At 47.3% G+C, this 12957-nt stretch overlaps 1 protein-coding gene across 1 annotated transcript in view; it reads right to left on the minus strand.

Moving 5' to 3' along the window:
• Window positions 1-12550, minus strand: part of LOC102371919 (D-beta-hydroxybutyrate dehydrogenase, mitochondrial-like) — a 27894-nt gene extending 15344 nt beyond the window's left edge. Inside the window, exons 1-4 of the mRNA XM_025211485.1 lie at window positions 12470-12550; window positions 9512-9514; window positions 9247-9282; window positions 7255-7365 (exon numbers count right to left, since the gene is read on the minus strand). Of these exons, the coding sequence (XP_025067270.1) occupies window positions 7255-7365; window positions 9247-9282; window positions 9512-9514; window positions 12470-12550 (231 nt within the window). The remainder of the gene's footprint in view (window positions 1-7254; window positions 7366-9246; window positions 9283-9511; window positions 9515-12469) is intronic.
• Between the last annotated feature and the right edge of the window lie 407 nt (window positions 12551-12957).

A 12957-nucleotide genomic window follows, 5' to 3' on the forward strand; every position in this document is an offset into this window, starting at 1 on the left:
GGCTTGGTCTGTAGGCCCTTAACCATACGAGTGGCCCTTCTCTGGACCCTCTCCAGGTTATCCGCATCCCTCTTGAAGTGCGGTGCCCAGAATTGCATGCAGTACTCCAACTGCGGTCTGACCAGCGCCCGATAGAGAGGAAGTATCACCTCCTTGGATTTATTCGTCATGCATCTGCTGATGCACGATAAAGTGCCATTGTCTTTTCTGATGGCTTCGTCACACTGCCGACTCATGTTCATCTTGGAGTCCACTAGGACTCCAAGATCCCTTTCCACTTCCGTGCCACCCAGCAGGTCATTCCCTAGGCTGTAGGTGTGCTGGACATTTTTCCTGGTTGGAAGCTGAGCTTTCTCCCAGTCCTTCCCTTAGGAGCTATGGAAAACAACTGACCATTGTTCCCTTTATGACAACTTCGACATTGGAAGAGTCTCATTCACATCCCACCCTCTCCGTGTATTGTTTCTGAAGATTTAACAAACCCAGTTTCATCACACTTGCATTGCGGATCAGGTTTCAAAACCTGCTTTTCTTGTTACTTTCCTCCACGCTTTTTCCATTTTTGTCTGTGTGGTTCTTAAAGTGAGACGTCCAAAATAGGACCTGACAGTCCAGCTGAGGTGTTCCCAGGGCCGAGAAGGGCAGAATAATTACCTCCCATGTTTTAAATGAGGCTCTTGTTAAGACATGCCAGCGTGTCATGGTTGGCGCTCTTAGTTTGTAGTCTGCTACAAATGATCAGATTCTTTAGTTGTTCTCCCTAGCCAGTTATTCCCCATATTATATTTTTGCATATGATTTCTGCTCCCTAAGCGTAGAACTCGTCTTTAATGGGTTTTATCGTGTTGCTTTTTTTTGGACCATCTCTCCAATCTATCATTGTGAATTGTGGTCCTGTCTGCCAAATGCTTCCTGTCCTCCTGGCTATTTTATTACCCTCCTATTTGGTGTAATCTGCAGATTTTATAAGCCTACTCTCTTTCATCTTCCAAGTCATTAATGTAAGACAGGGAAGATAGGTAGGTGACCCCAGTTGCAAGACTAGATTTATACCCATTTCATGGCAATGAGATACAGACCCTACTTCCAGAGCTTGCTTACAAGACTGTCATGCAAGATAGCATCAAACTCTTTCTAAAATTAGGATACATCTCATCTACCACTTCCTCTTTATTCACTGGGCCAATTATCGTACCAAAGAAGGAAATGAAATCTTGATTTTATAGCATCTGTTCTTGACAAACCTGTCAGCTTTTTTAACCACCTTATCTGCTAAGTATCTACAAACTGATGGTTTTCATGTGCTCTCCTGTCTTTATGGTAATTGGTTAGGCTGACTAGTTTATAATGCCCTTGTCTCCTTCCCCCCCATTTTTTTTTTTTTTTTGAACACTGCTGGTTCAGAAACTGCTTCAGCTAATTAGAGAAATACTTTAGGGTGAATCTTGCCAGGTCTTCCTGACTTGAACGCATCTGTTTCATCTTCTCCCCTTCTTCTGGCCTTTTTTTCTTTCCAGACCATTAAAGAGCTCTTGATGCAACCACAATAGCCTCTTGCTATGATTTTAGTCTTTTCTTTTCATTGGGATAGTGTGCTGTCTTGCATTTAAGACAGCTGGCAGTTGCTGAAGGAGACTGTCCTGTACTCCTTAGATAAACTCCTTAGTTTCTCTTCCTAAGAGACCTTACCTACCACCTCCCCGAGTTTGCTGAAGTCTACTCTTTTTTTGAAGTCCACCTTCCTTATTCGGCTATGCTTGTACCTTCCTTTCCTTAGACTAGTGAGCTGGGCTGTAGGATCACTGTCCTTGAATTTCCCTTTCACTTTCAGTTTCTCCTCTTTCGTTTCCTCTACCTGTGGAAACACAGATTTCCTAGCACATCCTACATCAGTGAAATGCCCGGGTTGCATCTTCTTGCTGCCCAACAGGTATGAGGATAATTAAAACCTCCTATACTTCCCGACCCTTTCCTCTGGCTGTTTCTGAAGCATCGTCCACACAGAGGAGTACTGAACCATAGAGAAGTAGTGCAGCTTGCTCAGTCACGATGCGTGTCAGTGCAATCCCTGCATGCTTGCCCAAGGTTTCCTGATTTCAAGCCCTTTGATCTAAGCACCAGGCCACTGTTTCTCAGCTGGCGAATGACAACTGAGGGTCACAAGGTGTTCATCTAAAAGCTAGTTACTCAATGAAAAGCAAAGAAAATCCCACTCTACTCTGCCCCTAAGGTTCAGACTTTTCTGTCAGCCTCATGAAGCACAACTACAGCTCAGGTGCTGTTGCACCTACTATTAAAGTGAAAAAGTGTGAGCGGGGTTCACTGCACTTTCTTACTTTGGATAAGGAATTATCAAACTAGAAATGTTGAGAAATGCTGAACCTGACTCTGCCCCTGCCAACAGCTGCCAGGCCACTACCACCCTGGACCACATCTCACTTGTGACCAAGACACAATCGATTTCTTGCTGGTGGAAATGAGCAGAGTGATGCTGGGGAACAACTGAGTCAGGCTAGCTGTGGGGTGAACTCAGTTCACTTATTTGGCCGCCTCTGGCACCTGCCCTCCATGCCCAGAGCTGCTGTGCCAGTCTCCTGAAATAGCTCTCCTTGTAAACATTGCGTCCCATCCTCACTCCATCCCTTACACCTGCTGCTCTGCAAAGCGAGCATCTGAGCTGCTCTGGCGAGACCAGCACATGACACGAGCACTAACAGATTGCATGGAAACTTCCAAAAGGTGGCAACTATCCAGCAGGACTCTCTGGCCTCTGCCTCGTTATGAAAAGTGCCAGCTGACATTTCTGGACTAGCTCATTTTTTTCCTTTCAGCAGTGGTGAGAGAACATGACCTTTGCTAACATCGGGCAGCCAGGAACAGTTACCTACCAGCACGTTCTGTACTTTTTTTTCTGTACCGAGTGGTCCTGGGAGCAATCCAAACACCCAGATTAAAACAACCCCTTCCAACACTTCATACTCGGCTTTAAATAATGGTGTCTTCTACTGCACTTCAAGCATACTCAACAGTGCTGATTTCATTTTTACCTTCTTTATTAAGAGAACTTCCAGCTTTGCATCCAAACTGAGTTTACATGTTCCTCTTTATTCACATTCCTCTTGGTCCAGGAAAACCAGTAGGTAATTTTCATTCCTCTGCCCTCCTCTATTAGAGCCACCACCTAGGGCTGTCTGGAAGTGGAGGCAGAGCAGAAAGCATGCCATTCCAGTGCTGGATGCTGTGTATTTTTGCTTCTTAGCTCCCAAGAAGAGCTGCCAAGTCCTAAGTGACTAATTTCTGCCTATATGATGCCACTGCAGGTGCAACTGGTAAAGACGTTTACAACAGAGATGCCCAGCACACATTCTCCCTTATGCATCAGAGGTCCCTGCCTTATTCAAATACCGCCAATATGCTTGATGACCTCTCTTCCCCAGACACCAGGCAGAAACTAGGGTTGGGGAGGCTGTTCCACTCTCCATGGGAAGAGGAAAATCAGGTAAAGAAGGACACAGCATGAATAAAGGCTTGTCCATGGGTGGACAGCAAAGGGGGGGGGTGCGAATACTGGTGACCAGAGCAGTGCCTAGCACTCTTAGGAAATGGAGGTGTGGTCAGTACCTGATAACTGTGATGTTTGTACTCTAATATCAGGAGCCTGAGCAACAAACTGGAGGAACTTGAATTACTGGTGCAGAACACAAAGCAGGACGTAAGAGGGATAACAGAAAACAACAGGCTGATGGGAACAGAAGTACTGGAGGGCACGCACTGTTCAAGGACAATGGAAATAAAAGACAAGGGGGCATGGTAGCATGGAAGTCTATCACCTGAGTAACACACAAAGAAATAAGGGAGAGCACGGATTAAACACAGCCAGTTTGGGTCAAAATCACCCTGGAGCCAGATAGTTTAAATTAAAAAAAAAGCTGTACTGGAAACGTGCTGTCAACACACAAGGTCAGATCTGCATGTGGTCGGAGATCTCTGTGAAGTTGTTAGACAGAGGAAATAATACCAGAAACGTTAACTTCTTACACATAAAGTGAAGAGCAAATGCTACTAGTAGTGGTAGGGCTCAGATATTTATTAACCACACAGTCACTGAACCAACAAGACAAGGATACTATTTCAGGCTTGGTTTGAAAAGTAATGAAGATACTGTCAAAAAGCTGGCTACTCAGACACTAAAATCCTTTGCTTGAATGACCACAAGCTGGTTCAGTTTATATTTAAATGGAAAGATAAACCAAAGCAGAGCTGTAACTCAGGTTGCCTATTCCAAAAGGGCGACCTAATAAAATGAGAGAAAGATTCAGTGAAATTAGCTGGACTGAGAAGGGAAAGCACTTGAATATGGATGAGGCCTGAAATTTCTTTAAGTCAAAGGTGCTAAAAACTAGATCAGGATCTGTATACCAGTCAAAGAGAGTGGAGGACATGTAGGAAAGAAGGAGCACTGAATCGAGCGAAAAAGTGTGAATCAGCAAAGCAAGCCAAATCTCTGAGGCCAAGAACTGCAGGGATAAAATCAAAATGACCAAAGGCTACAAATTTGCAAGAGATATTCAAACAAATGGCAAAAGGTTCTTCAGCTGTATAAATACAGGCTCACTGCTTTCCTTATTGTGTTTTGCAGCACGGCCAAATTAGGGCACGAATGATCCAGAAATGGCCCAAGAACTAGCTGAATACTCCACCTAAGTTTTGACGAGAGCTAAAAAGACTGGCATGTGGGAGTTCAGATCCTGTAGCAAATATTTTAGAGACAGACTTGAGTCAGAGATGAGGACAGAAAACGTAATGCATATGCAGTATTTATGCATTACCTTTTCTGTCCTCACCTCTGAGTCAAGTGGAGGCAGGGGTAGATCTGGGCAGCTACAGATTTGCCTGATCTTGAGAATATGCACGGCTTAAGAGGCTTTCCAAAAAAGTGAGGTGTGAGGTGATAGATTAGCTAAGCAGACAAGTGCAGGCTCAAGCTTTTCCCTGCCTGAACCATCTCCCACCCCTCTGGCCCAGCCCCTCTGCAAGGAGGTAAGCACTGTAACATATAAAGTCATTTTGAAATTGGATGTCACTCCATTCAAAAGAGTGCTGGACAAGTGTCTTGAGACCAGTGAGGGGCGCCTCAAATCCAAAGAAGTTGAGAACCACTGACCTAGATAATAACTAGTTAAGAAAGTTACAGCTAAGAGTTAAAAATGGAGCTTAGTAGAAGAACTGTAAGACTGATAAGCAACTGGCTAGCAAGCAGACAGCCACAGGCAGTGTTTGAACAGGGAAGTTATCAGGCTGGAGGAGGGTCACTGGCTGAGCTCCTCAAGAAGTGGCCATAGCACTAATCTTATTTAACACTTTCATTAATGGCTGGCACAAAACAAGGGATTGTGTTATCTGCTATTGGTAAATCCAAACTGCACAAGCAGGCGTTGTCAGTGCAGAGGCAGATGTGAGCATCATACAGAAAAAAAACGGATGTGTTTTAGGAGTAACAGAAACAGGATCAAATTCAATAGCACAGAGAGCAATTCATGCACTGGGCACTAATCACAAGCTTCTTATTCCCTCCATTGGGATGCCGAATGAAAAGTACTAGGAGATTGCACCACCAGTGTTAGGCAGCTGTGGAGAAGGTAAATGCCAACCTGTGATACACTTCAGGAGAGAGACTTGCAGCACAGAGACAAAAGTACTGATACACTGGTGAGAGACCAGTACAATCTCATCAGAACTGCTACGTATGGGTGATCAGGGGGACAGAGAGTCTCTCACGAGGCTTGTACAGCCTAGCAAAACAAAGGCTGAGATGAGATATGACTGTCTAGAATATACTGGAGGAGCAATAAGAGAGAGGGAAAAGAGCTATTTAAATGAAAGGACAACACAGGCATGAGAAAAAATGGGCATGATCAACTGTCAGAGAGAAACCTGAAACTGGAAGCTGAAAGAAGTTCTCTCACCATGAGGGCAGTAAGGGGCTGGTCAGCCTCTCAGCTGAAGCGGGGCAAGGAACCAAACTACAGTTAAGATGCACCTGGATCCATGTATGAAAAGGAAAAGCAGAGTTTCACCTGGGATCTGAGGGAAGCATGAGCTGATGCCTGGAAATCAGTTTGAGAGAGCATCCCAAAGAAAAGAGGCAGCATGGAAGTCAGCATGGTGACGCCTGAGGAAGAGACAGGAAGAGGTGGCGTGCCAGCCCCTGGATCAGTCCACCCCACTGTGCATGTTCCAGTGTTGCCTACAGGCCTCATGGGTGCCACACACTGTGTCTGCCCCGAAAACCTCCCAGTCCGCACTACAGGATGCAGCAAGCAGAAGAAACAGAGTACTTGGTGAAGTTTATTCTTCCCTCTCCCTTCCCCTCACCCCTGCCCCCGGGGTTTCAGTAGGAAGAAAGGAAGCTGGTGGTTGTCGGTGCCTAGATATATGGTGCTGCTGCTAGGGATGGGTATTACTCCAGTCTCGGTGCTCCCCGATGGGCAGGTTGCTCCATCTTTTATAGCACCTATTTGTGCCCTTGATTCGTGTAAAGGGCACAGGTGCCTTGCGTCTGCGCTGCCAGCAAGCCCAACCCTTCCTTCAAGAGTGGAGCATGTAGCGGGCAAACTGGGATATGCTCAGGCTTTTTAGTCCTGGTCTAGGCCTTCCCGGAACTAAGCAACAAAACTGAACAGAGCACCTTCTGTGGCCCTGGGAGATGGGAGTGCTGTGACTGGCACTAGGGGAGCAAAGCACGACTGTCCCCATATAAAGAATGTGCTTGGCACAGTGCCAGGGGATTGGACAATTTGGGATGAGAAAAGTTATATAAGTGATGGACAAATAAAGGAAGGTGTCCCTGGGAGGACAGACACGGCTGCTGGGTCCCTGCTTGAACAGCTGGGAGCCAGAAACCAAGATCTCACACACCCCGTGGAGGACCTGAGGCCTGGTACCCTTGATGGGCAGCACTGTAACATCTAAGAAGCCACTTGCCAGGTCGTACTACGGGAAGGAAACCTGTAATATTGCCTAGGGGTTAGTATTACAGTTCACTTGATACCACATCAGATGAGTTGCCGTATCAATCCTTGGGTGGGGCTCTGGCAAAAATAATTCTATTGGTAACAGAGCAGACGGGCAGTCCTGAATGACAGGAACTTTTAGGGCTTTCCCATCTCTAGCTGTGTTGATATGACATATCACTATCACTTTAAAACGTGCCCCCTTCAATCACCAAGAGACCTTTCTTAGCATAGTACTTACCGTCTGCAAACATCCAGCAAAAACTGTGAATCCCTTTGCATGAAGCTGCTTTGCCAAGGCATGTCCAAACCCCTTGTCGCAGCCCGTTATTAGCACCGCTTTTCCTTCAACCTGTGCAGGAGAAGACAACAGTATACGGAGAGTGGATACTTACTGTAATATCTTGGCCTTTTGCAATGCCACAGAAGCCCATTAAAATACAGATATCAGACTGCATATTTCTAATAGACATATTGGCTATGATCTGGGATGACCAAACCGGGGCCATATTAAAGACCTAACTTTCAATTCTCCCGTGCCTTGCACCCTGCACCCTGGGTATAAAGTTTTACCAGGACCCAAATTCTCCACTCCCTAATACCAGCAGCAGTATTTTGCAGCCCGTGAGCACAGGTATAAACACCACCCCCATGTGCAAGGCAGAGAGGGTGTGCCTGTAGTCTCCTGCTGACTTTACATCAGCCTAATCCCATCAACTTCAATGGCCTTGCTACTGGTTTATGCCAGTATCAGGGAGATCAGAACTTGGAGACCCTTGTCCAGAAACACTGAATCAGCACTGGAAAGGACCACAAAGGTCCTTTCATCTGGTCCAACAGGTGATACACTTTATAACCCGGATGGCGGGGTGAGAGAGCAGGGATGGCACAGTGGGGACATGCTGCCACTACAGCGTAGACTTACCCTAACATTTGGTAAATGAGGTGTCAGCTCATCCAGTGGGCTGGTGCCTGCAGCAGGATACAGCACTGGACTAGAACCTGGGGAAACCTGGGTTTCAATTGCTGCTTTGCCCCTTCCCTTGGGGGTGACTGCAGACCACTTGCCACACCTCTCTGAGCATCAGCCTTCCTCCCCAAATGCTGAGGAGCATCGCTCTCCATAGGACTGATGTGTGTATGTGTAAACAGCAAACGCAAAACTGAAGTAACACAACTGAGACCTAATCACAAAAATGAACCTACCTATAGAGCATACAGGGCTATGTGAATTCTGACTCGTATTCAACGTGAAAACAAATGGCTAATTATTGCTGCAGTAAAGGAGGGACAGTTGATCATTTTTTCATTGTATGTAGGCTGCAAAAGTCTAAAATGTAGAAGCAGCTGGATTTGCTGATCTCTAGAACAGCTGAACCAAAATTAGTTTTAGAAAGTTCAAAATACCTAGGTTTCCCCATGAACTAGTTTAAAAATTTTGTATTTGCCCTGGAAGACGCATCTCAAGTCAGCTGCAGCTAACTGATACTGCCTCATGCACCTGCAACATCAGGCAGAACTTGTGCTGCTCTCTTTGAAGTGCCAGCAGCCTAACATAACAGCTGCACTTCAAAGGGATATTATTAATTTTATACCAGTACAGAGACCCTGGGGAAAAGAGCATAAAGTGATAGAGAAGAATTGCTCTTACTTGTATACCTGTGGCTTTTTGTCATCTTTTCTGCATTTGTCCCCTCTGTGTGGAATATTTTCCATGCTATATCATTTTAGAGTTATTTAATGGGGCATGTAGAAATACAGAATGTGTATTACCAGGTCTTTATGAAACACTGCAAATACCACATAGTACTGCATAAATGTTCAGCCTGCCCTCTTAGCAGCATTGTCTCTTTATGGATAACCAGAAGTCCTAAACAAGCCATCCTATGCTCTAAACTTTAGGTAATACTCCCTTTCTTTGACGGAGAACTCCCTTCCCCCCCCCCATTTCATTCTCTCTAGTACGGTAGTTATGCAGCAAGAAACTTCAACGGCCGATTGAGCCAGCGGGACACCTAGCCACAGTGTTCTCTAGCTCTGTAGACTGAAGCTGCAACGCTACAGCTGTGCTCTGTCAGCTAGCAATGCCAGACAATACAGCCCTAGGGAAAGCAGTAAGGACATTACAGCCCCTACGGCTGCAGAGGGGCTTTCACCAATGTTCTCGGTCTCCTGTCCAAGAAGCAGTTTCTAGAATACGAGTGTCCCGCACCCTGTTGACCTGTTCCATCACCTGTCCCAGACAGCATACAGCCAGCTGCTCATGTGCCTAGTTTTTCTTTTTGCTGATAGATGTAGAAGTACAATGGCAGTACAGACGGTGGCAGTAAGGATCAGACCATGGCTAATGTCCAAGTTCAGAACCAAGAAGAGTAGATACCGGTGATCAAATAAACTACGTCCATCCTCCGCCTACAGTGAGCGTTGTTGCTTTTGCAAGAGAGAGGATCTGAAGCTCTGACTGGGCTCAAAGCAAAGTGCAGATACAAACAACCCACCATCTGAAGGACAAAAGGGAGATGTGAATTAAACATACAGGGATGACTCTGATCTTGTTTGCACTGACTCAGACCAGTGTGAGGCTGGAGCTGGCCAGTGTGCAAGTGAGACCATGGAGCTAATCCTGGCCATCTCTACCCATCACGAGACACCAAGACCTCTTCTCTGCAGAAAGAGGTGCAGTTTTAGATCTTCGCCACTGCCCTTGGGCTCTCTGGTCCGAAAACAGGTCAGTTCCCAAAGACACAGTAGCTCAACAGCCACTCTATTTTGGAGCTGGGCAAAAGGAACAAGAATCAGCATAGTCAATGGGACTCAGCTCCCTTATCAGCAGACAAGAAGAGCCAGGTTCAGCTGAGTAAAATAAGGGAAGATCTATTTGAAGATGACTGGACTGCATGTGAGTTTGATTCAGCAGCTCTCATCAGAGATTGGAGCTACGCAGCTGCGAGCCACCACGGAGGGGAGGGGAAGTGGGGAAAGAAAGCAAAGCAAAGCACCTAGACATGGCTCTTATCTGTGTGAAGAGTGGCAGAAATGCAGGAAGTTGCATACAACAGAAACAGCTTGCCGATACCATCTGCCACACCCCTACTCGCTAGTAACGAACAGATTGATTAGAAGCAGCTCGGTTGTAGGAAGTAGCCGCAGAGCTGGGTCCTACAGGCATTGGCAGTTCAGTAGGTGTCCCACTGGGGGACTCTCCAGTATGTCTGGTGCGTGCAGATGTCCAGAGCAAGAGGGAGAGCAAGACCAAGAGCAAGAGCAAGGCCTGAGTTGCAGAGGAGAGATACCACCATCAGAGGAAGTGGAGGTGCCATCCTTAAAGTCCTGGATGCTGAAGGGAGGGGGATTGTCCTGAACCCATCTGGTATGGACGAGATATTGCCCAACAGGTCTTTTCCTTCTTGGCTCCTGTGCTTCTGCAAGGGGCACTCCCTGACCTACGATGTGACAAAATAAATTGTTCCTTATGTAATGAGAAGCGGAAAATAAGAGGGTGATGCCTGCTACGGCAGGGTCTGTTCTCCTGAGCCTTGGACATACTGCACACCAGGGTCTCTGCTTCCAGGTGAGAAGAGCCAGGGGACCATTGCCCATGCACCGATAGGGTTTGTGCCTGCATGTGGCTTGAAGAATTGCTTGTATTACTTGGGAAAGCCATGGGGAGGGGGTGGACACCTGGAGTTTGGTACCTGGCTCTGCCCCCAGCTCATCACGGGACCATGGGCAAGTCTCTTCACTGCTCTGCTCCTCAGCTTCTTCTGGGCAGAATGGAGGTAAGAGCTCTCCCTAGCTCACAGGCCTCTTGTGAGCATAAGAAATGCACTAGTGGCTTGGAGGGGTTCACATACCTCAGTGATGCAGACTAAGTGCTTGGGAAGATGTCCTGTAGTCCTGGCAGATCTCAGAGAGGTCACAGAGAGAAACCATAAATGACCTTTCTTAAAAACAGGGTCCGATTAGCTTTAAAATAAGTTGTGATTTTCACAGAACACACAGTCAAAACTAGACCCTCTTATTGCAACAGAGGCAAAGTTAAGCAAAGCCAAGCAATTTGGAAACCTACTCAGACTTGTCTAGACTCGCTGTTGTTCCCTCTCTCCCCTGTTTTTCAGGGTCCTTCCCCTTTGAACCCATCCTTGACTATCTCCTTGTTATCTCATAGAGTGGAGATGCATTTTCAGTTCAAAACAAGCAGTTATGATACTGAACTTTGCCTGTTCCAACACCAAACCCTTATTTCTACACCGCTTTACCACGCTCTTAAGCTTTGGGATCCCAGGAAGGGATTGCTCCAAGTGTACCAAAGTGAAGTGATTTCATAATCGTATAAAAGCATTCAGTTTATGGCTACTGAGAAAAGCATCCAGCCCCTGGTAACACTGCTCTGCTGAACAGCCCAACCCGCCTCTGACCTATGGGTTTTTCTAACACCCTGATGTTGTGAATTGCTTAGTGAAGATGTGCTGCTGCTCTGTGAAGTCTCTGTGTAAAAGCAGGCCTGCTTTCTGTGCTTATTCGAGTGAGGCAGATCAGATCTGGGAGGGCCTATGCAGCGACAGCAAGGGGAGGGGTGTCTGGACACTGGACAGCAGTGCACGTGCCTGCATGTACATGCAGCAGAAAGCCAGAGCTAGGACCTCCTGGCAGCACAGGTCAAGCTCATTTATGACTCTTCCATAATCCTTGCAAGCAGCAGGGATGTAGCTTGCTGAAATAACACAAAGCCTACTGGTCTTCACAGAGAAATCACCAGGTTGAACCGGTGCTTCGGTCCAGCTAATCAGCACCTGCTTGGCTGCTTCAGAGGACAGGGCAAGAACCTGGGCAGAGCAGACGCGAGACGCTCTGCTCCACGTTCAGGGTCCTGCTCGTCTCCTGGGCTCCAAGAAATGGGGTCTGGCATCCTCGTCACAACTTCTATCACCCGCAATGACAAGTGTGGGTGCTCTCAACGTGCAGGTCAGTGTTCTGCTCCCTTCTGAGCAGGAAGGCTTTGGCCTCCATGACTCTTCCCCCTTGCGCTGGTTTCAAGCACAGAGGTCTCATGAGCAACCACAGCGTGATGTCTCAGGAGTCGCTTCACTGTTGGGGTGTGTGACTGGAGGTGCGCAGGCATCCCTCCCCGAGAGCGCCGTGGAATCAGTGCAGACGTTGGACTCGATGACCTTTGAGGTCCCTTCCACCCCTTAATTTCTACGCTTCGATAGAGTCTAGACCTGTAGTCACCCCCTGTGAGACGCTTCGCAAACCTTACCGGAAGTGCTCTGAACTCCCGCCTAGTTCTGCAATAAATAGCCCTCTTGAGATACAAGACATGTATTTTCTTTCTTTCTTGGATCCTCCCAACCCCCAAGTTGCACACAGCGGCCATCAGCTTCATTTGTTTATTCCAGTCGTGGGCTGCTCTGCTCTGCTCTGAAGTGCCACGCTGATGGGCTTTGCTTCTGCGCCCTCTTCTCGTGGGCAGACGTGCTGTGCTTGGGCACGGATTCATCTTGGGGGCGTTCTGACGGCGCGCCCGTGCTCGTCATCTTGCCACGCTGGATGCTTTAAGCCGCTTTGCATTATTTACATTTTCTGGTGTTATAAAAAATCCTGTTCAATGCACTCCAAGGTTCACCCGCAGGCATTTACTTTGGGATGAGCCCATCTCCTTATTGTTTACTTTTGCACCCCAGTCATTTGTCTTTAAATAATTGTATTATAATATTCTCCATATTTCTTTACCACGCCATTCCTTCGGCACCTGACATCCAGACCAGGGGCAGGCAACATTTTTTGGCCGGAGCGCTGAAAAACCACGGTGTCTCCAGGGCCGTCTGCTCGAGCCCGGCTCGTGGCCTCCCAGCGCCCGCCCTGCGGGGACCAGCCCCGCGCCGGGCGGTGCCAGCTGCCTCAAGCCGGGCTGGAGGCGGCGTGGCGACCAAAACGGCCGGGC

The sequence above is a fragment of the Alligator sinensis genome, unplaced genomic scaffold (assembly GCF_000455745.1).
Source record: "Alligator sinensis unplaced genomic scaffold, ASM45574v1 scaffold632_1, whole genome shotgun sequence".
Classification (NCBI taxonomy): Eukaryota; Metazoa; Chordata; order Crocodylia; family Alligatoridae; genus Alligator; species Alligator sinensis.